The sequence below is a fragment of the Pocillopora damicornis genome, chromosome 11 (genome assembly GCF_964200805.1).
Source record: "Pocillopora damicornis chromosome 11, jaPocDami1.2, whole genome shotgun sequence".
Taxonomy (NCBI): Eukaryota; Metazoa; Cnidaria; class Anthozoa; order Scleractinia; family Pocilloporidae; genus Pocillopora; species Pocillopora damicornis.
The window spans coordinates 20,908,082-20,925,728 of NC_142680.1; the positions used below are offsets into that span (position 1 = coordinate 20,908,082).

Sequence of the window (17,647 nt, forward strand, 5' to 3'; positions counted from 1 at the left end):
TTTTTTACAGTACAAAATAACCAACTTTATACATGTGGTATATACATATATTCGCATTGTTTGAACTCTACCTTGTGCAGTTGGATTATAAAAACCAAATTATCTCGTTGTACCCCTCACCGACGCAGTACCACAATTTCCTTAGAAACTAAACCCAGTCATTCATACATTGTTGATTACAATGCCTGAAGCTGGTGCGAGGCCAAAAGCAACCAAAATATACTTAATAGACTGCGCTTGGAGTAGAAATCTCCCAAAAACTCAGCATACTTCGTATACACATACCTTAACATTACTAAAATACCTCTCGAGCGCTTCACATGACTCTCACTTTCATACGATCTGATTAGTTATATTTTATTTTGATTATTATTTTTACATTTTTTTATTATTTTACGTTTTTCCAGTCCATCGAGTTCATATTCCATTCAAAGCCGTTTTCTTCTTGATAAGTGTTCTTTGTTTGAAAGAAATTTGATCATATGAATTAACGTTTAAGCGTTTGACGAAAATGAAATACCGTATGCATAAATCAAATGGTTGAACAGCTCGTTAAAAGGAAATGTGTAGCAGCGAGAGAGGAGAATTAACAATTAGATCTTGGGAGTTAAGGGGTTTAAGTCTTTTGGAGTGATAGAATTATCACTAGTTCTTCGGATTAGACAGAGATACTCTACTAGATTAAATCGTTTTGTAAAGAATCCCTTGACGGTGGCATATATGCGTTGGTAACCAAAATCTGAAAAGGAGAGGCGAACATTAATTAATATGACACGAGCCCCAAAAAATGTTTAGCGAAGACGTACATCAATCAACAAAAAAGTCTTCCCTTGCGTTACTTTCTAGTTCTCAGGAAAGAGTATGCGTAGCCACCATGCTAAAGTTTTAAACTACTTTCCCCTATGAAGGAGACTGTCAGTGTTGCTCAGTTCAATGAACAATAGCTTTGTAAAATTAGTTTAAAACATTTGCGCTCGTTTTCTACTCACTTTGAATTAGAAATGTGAATTCAAACTTTCTGTGTCCTTAGAGATAGATTGTGAACGCAGTCTCGTTTGGCTACCACGATGGCAAAACACCTTAACGATCTCGTGTTTACTAATTTGTTCTCCTTCCCTGGAAATGGTTTCTTGTTCCTGTTCACCTTCCTCGAGTGTAACATCGACGACACCACTGTCTTTTACCGCACCTACAAGAGTGGGCATCTCCACTTGTCCTGTTTGCAGTTGATTATCAAGGACATTCGTCTCAACCATACCAGTTACTTCCGCCTGCAGGCCACTGAGGGGGAGAAGCAGGCCCAGGAAGCAGGAGAGGGACCACTGTGGATTTGTTTGCCATTCCTTGAAGTATCCTTACAAATGTAGGACATACTGAACTAAAAATTAAGATGTATGGGAATGATTTTGAATTCAGAAAACTATTGCTTTACTTTTCAAAAAAATATTTTCAACCTGGCAATAATAGAAGAATATCTTCCATAAAGTAATGACATAAGCACAAACAGATGACTTTTGCCACCTCAAGTCATAGTGACTCAGAAGAGCTACGATCTCATCTTACTTTATTATTTTACTATTATTTCTTAATCCCGACCTACAAACCAAGAACACTACACAATGACCTGGCCAGGTTTCGAACCCAGACCTCTTGACCCGGAGTCCAGCGCACTAACCATTACGCCATCGCATCTCCCTCATAGGGGTAAAATCACGTGATTCTGCCTCGTCATCATGCGCACTGACGAAGTCACGTGAGAAATCACTAACCGCCCGAGAGATCAGTGCATTTTCCAGTCTTGCCTGAGACAGTCGAGAAATACGAAATATAACTTGGAAATCAAGAAAACCTTTCAACGTCGACGTAAACTGTCATACAATCAAAGAAAAACAGGAGAAACTCTTCTCAGCTACCTTATCAAAGACCGTCAACATGACAAACAAGCAAAATCCAGAAGAAATATCAGCGCTTGACTCAAGCAAACATGGCGACTCGCCAAACTCACTCGGGAAACCCGACTCTATTATCGAAGCACTCTCGCTTATGACTAAACAACTAGTGTCCTCTATTACCACACTCAACTCCTCAATGAATCACTCATTTACTGAGATGAATGAGACTTTAGGAAACCTCGCATACGTCAGTTCAAAACTGACAGATAGGGAATGCTCGTCAATCAGCTACACCATGATATATATCTTTGCTCGAGGTCTCTCGATTGTATTTTTCGCACCTTAACAACTAAAGGGAAGGCAATGGAAAAACTAACCATAAATTTATGAAAGTATTCTTAAAACTACCTCACATTATCATGAATGAATCAATTCATAATCTAAGAAAAGATATGAGCGCGTACGATCATACTCTCACGTGTGTTATTGTAAGTAAGTGTACGGAACAAAATTGAAGTAAGAACGGTTTATACAAAGTTCTCTTTCAGGTTCACCGTTCCGCTGAAATTATATGCTAAAGGAAAAAAGGAATGTTGAATGAAAAAAAAAATCGACTTTTAAAAATATCAGATAGAAAGGGTCGCTTTATTTCCAGTTTGTTCATGATGTATTTTTCAGTTGTCTCCAAGTGATTTGATTCTATTTTTACCATTTTCCGAGCGATTAACTGTCCTAAACTTTCCCCTATATTTCTTTCAAGTCGTTTCATAAAGTTTTATTGAATTCAGAATTGACCCAAATACAGCGAGAGTATTTCCAATTGATTATCGGGCTTAGAAATAGCAGTATATTTAAATATACTGCTTATTTCTTTACTTAAAAAAAGTCGCAGTCGAGTTCCTTTATTGTTTTGAAAACAGTAAAATAGCTGATGTCTTCATGTTTGCCAAGGGATATGACTTTAGTGCTAATTTGTACTTGAGGTAAATTTTACTGATTGAGGTAAATAGCTAATAGCGGCCAATTTAAACACAGCGGTCAAACACTGCGCATGCACATGTTTTGAAAGAATACGAGGGATTTTCAAACGCGTGTATTACGTGAAGTGAAGAAGGAAAAGTTAAATTCCTAGATATTCCAAATTGAATGCGTAATGCAGTTGAAAGAGGGTTTTCGGAGAAAGCTTTAAGCTTGGCCTTATTTTATAGTGAGATATCTCATCTTATTTTGAACGGAGACGCTTTGTTCCGGCGATAAAGGTAAATAACAGAACTTTTCCTTTACCCTCGCCAGCACGGCCAAGCTAACAACTTCATCACACCGTCAAGCAAAGTTTAAAAGAAAGTACGAGAGTGTAAACTAGCACAACATGGGTTAAGTCTAGAACAATAATGCGTATAAGTCTAGGCCTTAGAAAACTTTGAACTTTTCCAAGAAACTGCGAAAAACTACATATCACTTAGACTTTCTCTATGTTACTTAAGGTAGCTCATGTGGCTTAGTATTTTAGATTCTGAAGTGCAGAATGTTTTGTTCTTTGTCAAATCCAAAGTGAAGATATGCACTTTCTTTGAAAGGAATTTTAACAAAACTTACCGTGGAAAGCGAGTATTAAATAGGTGGGCGTTTATGCTGCGTGATACATGTTCTTTTAGCCAGCTGAGCAAAAGGCTCTCAAGAGGAGAGGAGAGGAGACTACCCTCCCCTCCCTTTGGATGACTGGCTACGCAGACTAACGTACACTTACCAAATGAAGGTTTTCAAACGTGCGTGCAACATTTCCGACGTTAACCTCTTCCAGGTTAATAACCTCGGTTGTTATGGACGTACTGTACAACTAAAAACATTGAGCTTAATTGAAACAATAAGGGCCCTTCCGCAGTACGCAAGTCTCTGTAAAATTTGAAAAAAATTAGTACAAAACTCTTTTTAACAAATGCAGACCAACAGTTATTTTAATCCCTGCTAAATTATGTCAAGACGGACAAAACTTCAAAAGTACGGCCGTCCTGCCTCCTAACAGGACAGATTTTGTCAACAGGAACTCATTAGGGTTATGAGCTCCTGTGTCAACCATAAAAATCTGACAGATAAGTGTCTAAAGGTTTTTATAATTGATTAACCAGTTCACGGGAATTTTACAAGGTGAAATTGACAGCTCGTAGTTGGCAAATCACATTTTTTTGTTTTTTAGGTGCTGACCTGGGGGTGGGGGGAGAAGGGCTAGGCGATGAGAAATGGGTGAGGATGCTTGTCGTACCTTTTAGGGGTTAAAATCAGCGATCTGGTACATTTTACGGTGTCTGAAACTTAAGTGGACTATCAGAGACGTAGTTGGTACCTTTTAGGGCGTTTTTTCGCTAAAAAAAAAAAAATCCTGAAATATGCATTACTAGGAAGATTTTTGTCTTATGTACAGGGTCCCCCGGGGGATGCTGATACGTGCAGCATGCTTCAAATTTAGCAAGGACAAATTTGATGTGATTTTTGGTGAAGAGAAACAAGTTTTGTCAGCGTCTAATAGCAAGTACGGGAGGGCCCTTTACTACTGTGTGCATAATTACGCGTCCCGCCAGACGGCGGGAAGCCAACAAAGTTTTCAGACATTAGTTTAGAAAACTCCGCCTCTGTCTGGATTTTTGGTAGCCTACTGACCAATTCCCAGTCGAGACTTAAGTCTGACGGGAGGCGTAATTTTGCACACGGTAGTAAGTAGCGTACTTACCGGAGCCAGGTTGTATGAATTTTCCAGATACCTTGAGTATTATCCGTGAAACACGCTTGCCAATTCCCCTATCGCCTTTTGGAATCGACTTGACCCTGCCTTCACCATGGCCGAACATTTCTTTTGGCACTCTACATCTGCTATTGGAACCAAGACTCCACCCAACACCGAGATTTGGTCTATGAGTGGGGCAAATTGTCAAATCATCGATATCTTTCGGCGTCTTGAAGATGCCGGCTCGCGACAAAATCAGATCAACTTCATTTTCAGCATCTGAAAACTTGCAAAACTTTTTTCGTAAATTGTAGTGATTTATGCCAGTAAACGCTGGCGACAAGTAGGCACCATGTATATTTCATAGTCGCTAGCAAGTATATTTTGTCCGACTTTGAGTTCGTCTCACGTTAGAACAGAAATACACAAGGAAATTTTTTACAGTAACTTCATAACCATCCTTTTGTATTTCAAAAGCTAGAAGCTCAGTAGATTTTGTCATATCGGTCATTGTTTAAACTGTCTTTGTCTTGATGCTACTTTTCGACATAGAAAAGTATTTCGGACAAAAATGTTCACCAAAAAATAAATATTTCTTTGCCAGCTTCAATAATGACAGGGGATTAAGTTTAGATGACACAACAAAGGATTATGTTGTCAGAAATAGCGGAGGTCAAGCATATTCGTTACACGAGGTCACACAACTCGAGTAACATTCACGGTAAAATTTGCATATTTGAGCGGTCGAGCTAAAAAAATTATTTCTCGAAAAAGAAAATATATTCTCACAAAAATCTACACCACAATTATTAGGACATATTGGGCTACAAAATATAAAAGTATGAGTGAAAACAATTTTGGGTGACTTGCCGCTGTTTGTCTAATGTTTGTTGACATTAGCTCTTAAATTTTTCCGAGATTTAACGTAAGACTCCATCTCCTCCGCTCAGCTAAAGGCGAATTTCTACCCGAGAAGACGGAGTTTAAAATAATTGCGAAAATCTAATAGTATCAAAGATGTCTATCTTTATGTTTGACTCTTAAATAAAGGTAATTTGTTCCTATTTTGGTCACTTTTCCTTATGAACTTTCATCGATAGGGAGCTAATCAAGTGTCCATATCATCTGTGTGAAATTAGGACTTCAATCAGTATCAGCCTCGACAAACTGAAATTACGAAGATCAGGCGGGGAACTTTGAATGATGTAAAAAAAAAATTGGACTCGTGATTGGACTAAAATTGGACTAAATATGCTGATTATTTCATTACTTAGAAAAAGTCACACTCAAGTTCCTTTATTGTTTTGAAAACAACAATATAGCTGATATCTTCATGTCTGCCATGGGATTTGACTTTAGTGCTAATTAGTGCTCGAATTAAATTTTATTGATTGGAGTAAACAGCTAGTAGCGGCCAATTCAACCACAGCAGTCAAACACTGCGCATGCACGTGTTTTGAAAAGAATACGGGGGATTTTCAAACGCGTGTTCTGCGTAAAGTGGAGAAAGAGAGGTTAAGTTCCTAACTATTCCAAATTGAATGCGTAATACAGTTGAGAGAGGGATTTCGGAGAAAGCTTAAATCTTGGTCTAAATCAAATTACAGAACCTTTCTTCTACCCTCGCTACACAGTCTACTATCATAACATAGACCTGTTATCGTCACCAATATCTCATGTGGCACTGGTTCGTCCTTTTTTCACACATTTCCCTCGGTGATGACGGCAACTCCACCATAAATGCAATAAGGAATAACCACCGCCAGCACGTCCAGGCTTACGATTTCATCGCGCCGCTAGGCAAAGTTTAAAAAAAAAGTACGAGAGTGTAAACTAGAACCACATGGGTTAAGTCTAGAGCAACAAAGTGTAAAAGTCTAGGCCTTAGAAACTTTGAACTTTCCTGAGAAACGGCAAAAAACTACGCATCATTTGGATTCTCAATGTCTAGAATAGCAAATTATCCATCTAAAAGCGCACGCGTAATCATTTGACCGCCGTGTTGCTTATTTATAACTGTTTTCCAGTCAAGCTGCAGTCGCTATTCGGAATGATTAAAGAAGAGATAAATGGGAAGGAGAATTGCCGAGAAAAGAACTTTACACAAGAATCAAATAAGTTGTTGCATTTTTTTTTGACAATGAAGGCACTCGTGTGGTTTGCTTCTCAGCTATTTCCCCATCGATGAATAAAAGAATGGATTAAAAATTAAAATAAATAATGTAGAGTCGAAAGAAAAGTAAGTATGTTACGAAATGAATAATTTAGTATTTGATGAAATTTCGTACTCAAAACGAGGCCGAGGGTGTCATGGCTGAATGATGTCTTCTCAGTTTCCTGTGTGCTTCATATCTTAATTAATTAACCCTTTAACTCCCATGAGTGACCAAGACAGAATTTCTCCTTACAATATCAATACAAAATCAAACAGATAAGTAGTGAGAGTAAAGAAAAATATCAATTTGGGGATAATTAGTTGATCCAATAGTATATTCTCTTGACTAACATTATAAGAATTGTATGACTGATAGTAAGGAGAAATAACAATTTGATCTGGGAGTTAAGGGGTTAACACACACTATTTACTAGTTAAGATGCAGTCGCTATTCGGTTGACGCGATACAGAGAGGCTGTGTAGAGTGCACTGCGGGTGCAGTTAGCGTTAGTTGTTTGTTGCGCACCAATCTATAGTAAAACATATCAATCAGACTCAGTCGTTATATGGAGAACATCAGTTGTTTTACTTTACTCTAACTTGAGTGTCCGTTCTTAACTGTTGGAAAATTGGGGAAGTAAGACAAACAGTAAAACAGACAATCAGAGAAGAACTTTGCTGTCCATAGCGTTACCTCCTCCTCGGTTTGGTTTTGTAAGACTTTCATTAAGTCACGATTGTTATTAGGGAGCGGTCGTCAAAAATGTCATTGATTAAGCAGAAGAAATAAGAAGTTCAGTAGAATCGTTGTGCGTCTATCTTTTGTCAATAGTCTTTTCAAAGAGTAAACGCTAGTGAGGGAGTCTGAAGTAAATGTTGCTGACGAAGATAGAATTGAACAACTGTGCGACGAGTTTTGATAATTCCTTAGCATACGTCCATTGATTTTCGACCACCACTTATAAATTGTTTTCTTCACTTCAGTATTAAGATGTTGCCGTTGTGATGAAAGGAAAATTTTGACAATTACCCCAGAGCATTGCAAAATTACCTGCCGTTTATATGAGAGATTTCTTGATACAAAAACACTTTTATTTTCTCACTAACCAGAAGTAGGAAGTAAGAAAACTAAATCATAGGGTCACATAGGCTAACTTATCCTCGTCATTGTTCAGTACTGTCTTCAATACAGGCAGAATATTTCAATTTAATAATGGGCACTCAAACAGTAATATAGCTGATGCCTATTTGTTTGTCAACGAAATTACCTTTTAGTGCTTATTTGTACTAATACTGACATTCTTTGAGATTAAAAACTTGTCGCAGCCCACCCAAACGCTTTAGTAGTTTCATCAGCTGCAGTCGCCATTCGGATAAATTGATAAGTTGTGGGTTTGTCTATCAGCAATTTTCCCGTCCAAAAATAAAACGATAGATCTAAAGTTGATATATAAGTATATATATATAAACCCATTTTCGAAAATGTTGCTATTTGAAATATATTTTAAATAGTATGTTCATGTAAACGAGGCATAATACAAGTCCGAATCTGTCTTGGCAAGCAGGTGTCTCCTTAACAACTTATTCGTTCCCCAGTGTGCGATAAAAAGCACGAGGCAATTTCAGAGAGTTTGAAATATGTGTCAGAGTTGGTAAAGACGAAGCTTCTCCTGGAACAGTTGTAAATTTTTTATCGATTATTGATAAGCTTCGAGCGCCCATCCCTTCATTTTCCATCTCGATTAATAAATTATCCTGTTTACCTCATTATCAGGAACTAATTGTCATCACCGAAGAAGAGTCGCTAATTGCCTAAGAGAATCGCAGGAACAAAAATTGAATAATTTTCCTTTTACAGTTACAGGAAATGGTTAAATGGCGTGCTAACTTGATCCTGTTTCTATTTTGTTTTTAGTTCTATTCGGATACGAAACGGAGAGAAAAAAAGCTAGAAAGCGCAATTTGATACACAGTTAATTTCAAATATTTTGAAACAAGTTAGTATGTGTGGCCGTACATTAATTTTGAATAGTTATGTAGTCTACGTTATACATTAGGTGACTGTCACGAATTCAGTTTTTCTCAGAGAATAATTGACATCGCCAGCTTGAGCTTTTGCATTTTTAGCTTTCCGTAGCTGATAATGTTTCAAGTCTTAACTTCACACGAAAGATATGGACCCTTGATTAGCATCCTATTATAATGGGATTTGATTCTAGTAAAGAGCGGATCTTTGCCGCACTGTAAAAACACCGAAATAACAGATGTTTCTATATGTGCCTTTAATTGCTATTTCATAAAAGAGGCAACCAAAGATTCCCGAGAAAAATAAAATTTTTTTGACCCAGTAGAAAATTTCCTAATGTATTTTGAATGAGTAAGTCTTTATGCGACTGTTAGTTAGGAAGTTAAGCTTTAGTAATCCTTGCTGCCATTTTCCGTTGCAAGAACAGAAACCTACAAGAAAAGGAACACGCCGAAGACAGAATTATGTCGACAACAAATTTCAGTAGCGGTATAAGTCGCACGGAATCATTTAAAGAACTGCTATGCTCTTCCTCTTTGGTGGGTGGGCTTCAACAACAACTATCAATTTGCTTCTTAGCGGTTGACATTCTCCTCTTCATCACAGCATTTGCAGGAAATTCTCTTATCCTTGTTGCCCTCCACAAGAAATCTTGCCTGCATCCGCAGTCAAAACTCCTGTATCGTTGTCTGGCAACCACTGATCTGTTGGTTGGTCTTATTGCTCAGCCTCTCGATGCTCTATGTTGGATGTCCGTGGTTCAGGAACACTGGAGCCTTTGTCGATACGCAAGGGACGCAGCCGGCACCACAGGCCGTGTATTGAGTTTAGTGTCTTTGATTACGATGACGGCCATAAGCGTGGACAGACTTCTCGCCCTGATGTTGGGACTGAGATACAAACAAATTGTCGCTTTGAAGCGCGCGTATATTATTGTAACTACCTTTTGGGTTTTTACCCTTGTGGTCTCTTTAAGTGGATTATTTTATCACGGTATAATCTTTATGTACAGCGCCCTAGTTATATCATTTTGCCTGGTAATATCATTCGCATCGTACACAAAGATTTTTTGCACTCTCAGATATCATCAAGCACAAGTACGAGATCAACAACAGCCGAGCCGAACAAATGCACTGAGCATGGCGCGATTCAGAAGCGCAGTAAACAGTGCACTGTGGGTGCAGTTAGCATTAGTTGTTTGTTATGCACCAATATGTATAGTGAACATCGTGATCGTTCATACCAAAAAATATTCACTTCTCCAAGTCGTCATATGTAAAGTAGCAGTAATTTTACTTTGCTTCAACTCGACGTTAAACCCGTTCCTATACTGCTGGAAGATTAGTGAAGTGAGACAAGCCGTGAAGCAGACAATTAGAGAAGCACTTTGCTGAGTTAGGAGTCTTCGAGTTGTTCCTCAGACTTTGAAAGCAGACTTATTAAGTCACGATTATTATTGGAGAGCAATCGTTAAATACCTTATTGGATAAACGTAAATAAGTGGCTCAATAGAATAGTTGCACAGGCTGTTCTCGATAGTCTTTATATCTCTGAGAACAATTTAGAGACGGCCTAGGTAACCCTAGCTATGTGTTTTCAAAAATATGGTTTCTTGCCGCTATGCTAAAATACAAGATGTCATAATCGAAGAAAAGATATGCAAACATTTTACTTTCATGTTTTCTCCGCTTAGCAGTATGAAGGTATCAGATAAAACTTCGAAGAGTAGTTTAAGAGATGTGTTTGAGGCCGATGTTGTGTGTTTCGAGAAAACTATTTCGACTCATTTTTTCCTGTAAGTAAAAGAAAGCGCTTGACGTTGATGTTGACGCCATATTGCCAAAAGAAACAGTCCAGTTTAAGTCTAGAATTTGTTTGTTTTGTGATCAGAAAATTACCCGTAAAGCTTATGTGAAGAAGTTTCTGTTACTTGTATATTTAACTGAAAGTTACGAAAGTGTATGAAATAAAATTGATCATCTCTGTTTGTTATGGAATTTTTTTACAGATCGATCGATGTGCTGAAGTTATATTGGCAACGGCGAAAAACAAGTTTCGTATCATTGTATAGAGGTCACCATATGTTGAGTTTGTTGCTGGTGTATCTTTAGGTTGTCTCTGAGTTTTACGGATTTTATTTCCTCCATTTCCGAGTGATTAACTGCTGTCTCAAAGTTCCTCAAAGGTTTTTTTTATTCCTTTTCAAAGCTTTATTATGAGCTCAGAATTTGCTTCAATACCATACCATCTAATTATCGGCCTAAAAACGACATGTTTATTTCGCCCATTAAAGAAGTGATAAAATAGATCTTTTAAGACCTAGGAGTCTCATATCGCATTGTAAAACAAAAAAATATAGCCCATGTCTTTGTGTTTGTCAAGGAAATTCCCTTTCAATGCTAATTTGAAATTAAACTGAAACGTTATCTAGTAAAATTAACAGCTGGTTGCGACAAACATCTTTTTGATTGATTAATTTTAAAGCTACCGTCGCTGTACTGAAAAGAAAATTCCCTGGGAAAGAACTCTTTCTGAGGAAGGATTGACGCATCTCTTAGCAATTACTTAAGTCATTCATCTAGTTTTTTTGTCAGCTAGTCTTTGCATCTTTGGCCTTACATCCTCAAACTTATTCAATACGCATTGAAGCCATAATATTGAGTGCCTTCTCGCAAGCTAAATAAAGCGGGGTTGTTTGTTCCAACATGAAACAATAATTTCAAAGATGTCTTTGAATAGTTGCCTCTTATTCCTATTTCATACGTGATGTACATGACAAGTTAAGCACAAAAAAAGCTTTTTTGACACAGCGAACAATTTTCTGACGTATTTCAAAGGTGTAAACAATAGTGAGAAGGTTTTTATTTGAAATGTTACGTAGGAAATAGGGTTTCAGGGATCGTTCTTGTGCAATTGGCGTTAACTAAAATGAAATATTTTTCTGGATGCTATCACAGATTAACTCATGGCAAGAATATTGTCAACTTTTGAAATATTTGATATATCCAGTTTAATGCTGGTCTGTGTTTTCTTCAAGTTTTATTGATCTTATGTCTCCCAACCCGAGTGATGAATTATTCCTAACTTTCGCTTCTCTTTCCTTGAACTCGTTCCATGACGCTTTTTAGGAATTCATAATTCACCACAATACAGGGATAATCTTTGCACTTAATTACCGGCCCAAAAGAATGACAGTATATTTAAATATACCGTTTAAACCGCTTATGCTGTCATTCAAAAACTGACAAAAGAGAATTTCCTTATCATATCGTCAAACAGAAATATTACTGACCGATGTCTGTGTACTTGCTAAAGGAATTAACATTAAAGGAAGAAAAATTGTAGATCGAAAATGACAAATGTAAAGTTGGAATAAAAATTGGCATCAAAGGAAAAGAAATTTTTTTTTTGGTACCCGATGGAACTCTGGGATTAAAAGGATACCGAGCGCGTAGTGCCATCATGGCTGATGGTTTCTCCGCCTCCGTTATTTTCAGTTAGCGCCCATTTCTCTTATCTTGTTGACCAAAGGGATGAAGAAAGGAAATTACATCGTGGGGCGAAATAGGCAAAATAGGGAAAACAGTTTTTGTTAAAAAAATCATCATAACTTTCCTGACGAAAGTGAAAAAGCTGGTAGAGAACGAGTTTGAAAAAAATCGATGGCGCGCGGCATAACATCGTGTTACGGTTTTGTTTTTAATATCAGTCCGGGGACGAAAAGCGGAAAGAAAAAACCTTTCATTACAAATTGATTCAAACACTTAAAAATGCGTTTACATCTGTGACCAAAATTTAAATTTAAATTGTTTGATGCATTCGCAGATTGTCTCAAATCGCACTTTTCTAAGACCAAATAAAATCGCGCCAGCTTGAAATTTTCATTTCCAATTTTTCATGGATACTAATGACACAAGTCTGAACTTCACACGAATAATATAGACACTAGGTTAACACCCTATCAGTGAAAGTTGATCTAGATAAAAGGAGATTGTTTGTCGTTCTTTTAAAAGAATGATACCACAGATGTCTCTCCATTTTCTACTTATTTCCATTTCATACCTGAGGCACTTCAAAGGTTCAATAATTGGACATAACAGACAATTTTCTGACGTATTTTAAACGAGTAAACACTGATGAAGAATTCTCAGGGTGTATAAATATCATTCATTGAAGTATGAGGTGTAATTGATCGTGGCTGGATGTGGGCTGTTTAGACGACATATTGCTCGTGGCAATCTTAGATAACCTACAACAAATTTCAGAAGAGTTAGAACGCAGACGAAAACAATTGAAGAACCGCTATGCTCTCCTCTTTGTTGGTTGGGCTTCAACCAATATCAGTTTCATACCTGAGGCATCCCACAGCTGCAAATTTCTGACGCATTTTAAATGATTAAACGGGAGGGAGGAAGTCTTTATGAAAGGTTTCAGTTATTATAGTTCGGCGTGTCCTGTTTAGACGAAATATTTCTCGTTGCAAGAACAGAGGAAACGAATGCAGAATTATGTCGACAACAAATTTCACCAGAGGTGGAACAAAGACAAAAATATTTCAAGAACTGCGATGCTACCCCCCTTTGATAGGTGGGCTTCAATCAGTATTAGGTTTTTTCGCAGCAGTCAACATTTTCCTGGCCATCACAGCATTTCTTGGTAATTCTCTTATCCTTGTTGCCCTTCACAAGGAATCTTCCCTTCACCCGCCGTCCAAACTCTTGTATCGCTGTCTGGCAACAACTGACCTGTTGGTTGGTCTTGTTGCTCAGCCTCTCCATGTAACTTATTTGATGTCCGCAGTTCACGAACACTGGAGCCTTTGTCATTACGTAAGAGAAGCAACTTACATTACAGGCGTAGCATTATGTGGAGTTTCTTTGCTGACGATGACGGTAATAAGCGTGGACAGGCTTCTCGCCCTGTTATTGGGGCTGAGATACAAAGAGATTGTGACTTTCAAGCGCATTTATATCATTATAGTTAGCTTTTGGGTTTTATGTCTTGTCGCCTCTTTTTGCATCATTTTCGATCAGCGTATAACCAATTTGTGTGTCTTGATATCTATACCACTTTCGCTGCTTATTTCACTCGCCTCGTACACAAAGATTTTTCGCACTCTTAGACATCATCAGGCACAGGTACAACAACAGCCGAGCCAACCAAATGCACTGAACATGGCGCGATACAAAAAAGCAGTGCATAGTGCACTGTGGGTACAGTCAGTATTAGTTATTTGTTATACACCGTACTATATAGTGGGAATTGTAGTCACTTATAGTACAACATATCCATCACACTCAGCCGTCGCATGGCAAATGGCAATTATCCTTGTTTTCTTTAACTCGACGTTAAACCCGTTTCTTTACTGCTGGAAGATTAGTGAGGTGAGACGAGCAATGAAGCAGACAATCAGACAAGCACTTTGCTGTCCATGGAGTTAGACCATCCTCGAGTTATATATGATCGTATAAGTACTTTCAGTGCAAAGCTAACCGATAGAGAACGCTTGTCGCTTAAATTTTTGCTCGAGGTCTGTCGATAGTATTTTTTGCTAGTCACGTAAAACAAAATTAAGGAAAGGTAATGGAAACACAAATCAAAACTTTTAAAAAATATTTTTCATGCTACTAAACCTTCTTTGAATGCATAAATTATTAATCCAAGGAAAGATATACGTACACAAGAGGATATAAAATCTCTTATAATCTCTTGACTTAAATTATACTCTCATGAATGTTATTATAAGAAAGCGAAAGAAATAAAATTAACTATAACAATTTTTATTAAGACTACGCGGGATGCGGTTTCAGAGGGTTGCTGCTCCAGTGCCGATCGATCCTTCATTAAATTAAACATTTACACGGGTTATCATGAATGTTTTGAATTAATTAACGATATATTTTACAAAGTACAAGTTAACGAGCTTTAAATAGCCTATACTGAGTTAATAATATTCTAAATTTGTTCAGTTTCTCATTAAATAATGGCTCTACCTTCTCGAACGCAAGTGTACGCTTGTTAAAATCCTATCTGACATAAAAAATTGAAACAGGGCTCTTGTTTCGCATTCTTGGAGTTCCGGTAATTCGAGTTTTCATTGAACGAATCGGTTGACAATGCTGCACATGTGAAAGTTTTAAAGAAATCTGCCGGAAAATTTTCCTCTGAACAGTTCAGTCGACCAAAACGACACAGTGCAGATGTAGGTAACGAATGATATTGTCTATTGAAACTAAAGCTCGTTTTAAAGCTGCTAATTAAGAGACAGACCATGTGGGTTTTTCTAGGTGAGCGAGACGCTGAGCGTTTAGTTCGATTTAAAGACTGCATTTAGCGAACATCAACAGATGTTTCAAAACCGTTTGATTAAAAAAACTGAAAATCTAAAATGAGTCCGCAGTGAAGACCGTCAAACGAATTAATCCTTTGAAAACAATATCAGAGCATTGGATAGAACTTAAAAAGTGGTTTAAGAGTGATCGTCTGTGAAAATCGAGCGGAGGTGTTGAAAATGAAAAAATTGAATTTTTTTCAAACTTTGCCAGAACATAGGTATAAATGGCCTTAATTAGTTATGGAAAAATATAAAAAATGCCGAAAAAAAATTATGTTGGGATAACGGTGGCATTTTGTGTTTTGGGGGTTCATAACCGTGTTTTCCCGGTGAAATAGTGCACCTCAAGATAACGGCCGAAAAAAGCTTATTTCGCCAGCAATTCGGAAACAACATAACAATTCTAAAACAAGAGATATTTTTCAAAGGTTCTGAAGTATTTTTTCCAAGATTCCTTAAAAAAACGATTTTTTTACGAATTTTCTAATTCGGGTGAAATTTCATCCATCAAAACATAGCTCAACTTTGGCGACTAAAATCGGCCATTGTCACATGGCTTCATAAACTTACCATGAGACAATAATCATTGTCAAGAACAAGGCTTCTTCTTTGAAAAACTGCAATAAATTTTTTGGGCTATTTAAACCACTAATTTTTAGAGCGATTTATATAAGCGTATTTGAGCTCAAGAGGCGCGTTACGTGACCAACGTGACTTGCACGTCACATTAAGAAAAACATTACCAAAACACTCGAATTCCCTCTTATATCATATAAAAACTTCGAAACAGGTCTCTTTCATATTAAATATACATATAATTTTCTCCTGAAGCCAAAAAGTCAGGGCAATCTGGGCAATCTTCGATAGTCTAGTATATGCAAATTGCTGGTTTATGTTGTTATAACGGTCATATTCGCAACTAATACCAACCCAACGATAACAAAAACTTTTTTAACATCAGAAGGAATTGCCCAGGCTATAATTACACAAACTGTTACCTTTAGAAGTGGTTTCCATGCCAAGAGTATGCACTTTAACCCGCTCCACCGTTTTCAAAACTTATCCATGCTACCATTTCTCGCCACTGCAGCGCGATCGATGGTATGTGATTGCGTTACACACGGGAAGCCCATTAAGTGAAAATAATAAAGAAGATGACCAACGTTTTTAACAGAGCAAGGTTGGTCTTTATAAAATCTTTCGATCTAAAACATGTGTATGTAAACGTGAGGTTTTCACTGTCAATTTTTTTTATAACAAAGCTACAAAGGGACAATGTCATATCGTAGCTGTGTATGACGCATATGCACCTATTGTACTTATTTCTCTCAAGGCAGTTGGAATAATGTTGGTGTTCCTCTAATCCAGGAGTTATTACTTTCTGAATACGAAGACTATGGTCACTTCCAGCTGGAAAGTTCCTATTTTTCTTTGCACGTACACGACTTTATCAATTCATTGATCAGACCAACGTATGGCGCTTTTCGTGTAGTAGGAAGGGAATCAGTTTCCAATTGGAAATATGTGCATATATCTTGAAGGAAAGAAATAATGAAACGAGTAAGCTTGTTCGTGGCATACAGTTGACAGAGGTTGTATGTGTCATACAAAATGGGATGACTAAGCTGGCACTCTTGAATTATCTTGTCATGAGCTGAGGAGTATGCCATTTCTTCATTAATGGCTGGTACATCGATCTCTGCCACCGATCCGCCTGTTTGATCTTTGCTGCTGACCTTGAGAAATACGACTTTATCTGCTGTGGTGATAAAAACTCGCCAACAGCAAATCGACGCTCTCCGTTTTCATTTTTAGCGCGACGCATATCACTCGCAACTTGGGATGGATCTTCTTTGTAACCAGTCTCCTGGCCAAGTTTGAACTTTTCATCGAGATAATTCTTTGGTTTTCGTTGAAATGCTTTGATTTCTTAGACGCCCTCAGTGCCCAGCCTTCCGAATTTTTGTCGAGCTTGACATCAGTACAGTAAAGCTGGCCATTTGAGGTTGTGTGCTTGTTCCTTTAGTCAGCTTTTGCACATAGAGTATCTTTGCTTTTATCAATGAGGGTAGTTTTCTCTTCTACTATCCTGATACTATCTCTTATCAAGGTGGCGGTCAGGATGGAATTCTGATGTATACTCACGTGACCCCCACCGGAACTGAAGCGTAGATGTTAAAGCATAAAGCTTTTGAGACTGTTGCAGAGTCATGCCTCGATCACCTTTCCGAGAAGACTTCCCGTGTGGAGCCCAATCCGATGGACGGGAGCATTTTTTTTTTTTTATTGCATAACCACCTAGTCCCGAAGTCGTCTTTATGTCTGGGACAAATTGAAAGTTCTTTATGGCTTTCCTTGACTTCAAATATACCTGAAAAAGCGAAGTCATTTACTTGTTCACTCAGAATGATAGAAATACAAAGCAAAACAAACAAGCAAACCAAACAAACAAACACACACACACAAACAAAAACATAAGACAACGAAACAAACAAACGAAATTTCATATCATGGGAACTTA

The 17,647-nt window shown here is 37.6% G+C and overlaps 3 protein-coding genes across 3 annotated transcripts in view; 2 read left to right on the forward strand and 1 right to left on the reverse strand.

Annotated features, from left to right (window-relative positions):
- Positions 1-17,647, reverse strand: part of LOC149038154 (uncharacterized) — a 78,801-nt gene that overhangs the window by 17,589 nt on the left and 43,565 nt on the right. The window lies entirely within an intron of this gene.
- On the forward strand, positions 8,927-10,739 carry LOC149038155 (adenosine receptor A2a-like). Its single transcript, XM_089187163.1, has one exon. It carries the CDS (start codon positions 9,257-9,259, stop codon positions 10,184-10,186), a length of 930 nt encoding a protein of 309 aa, XP_089043289.1. The 5' UTR covers positions 8,927-9,256; the 3' UTR covers positions 10,187-10,739.
- On the forward strand, positions 12,981-14,569 carry LOC149038156 (melanocyte-stimulating hormone receptor-like). Its single transcript, XM_089187161.1, has one exon. The coding sequence runs from the start codon at positions 13,301-13,303 to the stop codon at positions 14,231-14,233; it is 933 nt and encodes a 310-aa protein (XP_089043287.1). The 5' UTR covers positions 12,981-13,300; the 3' UTR covers positions 14,234-14,569.

What these genes read in the sequence shown, in the direction of transcription:
- LOC149038155 (XM_089187163.1), top strand. Translation starts at nt 9,257, where the DNA reads ATGTCGACAACAAATTTCAGTAGCGGTATAAGTCGCACGGAATCATTT.
- LOC149038156 (XM_089187161.1), top strand. Translation starts at nt 13,301, where the DNA reads ATGTCGACAACAAATTTCACCAGAGGTGGAACAAAGACAAAAATATTT.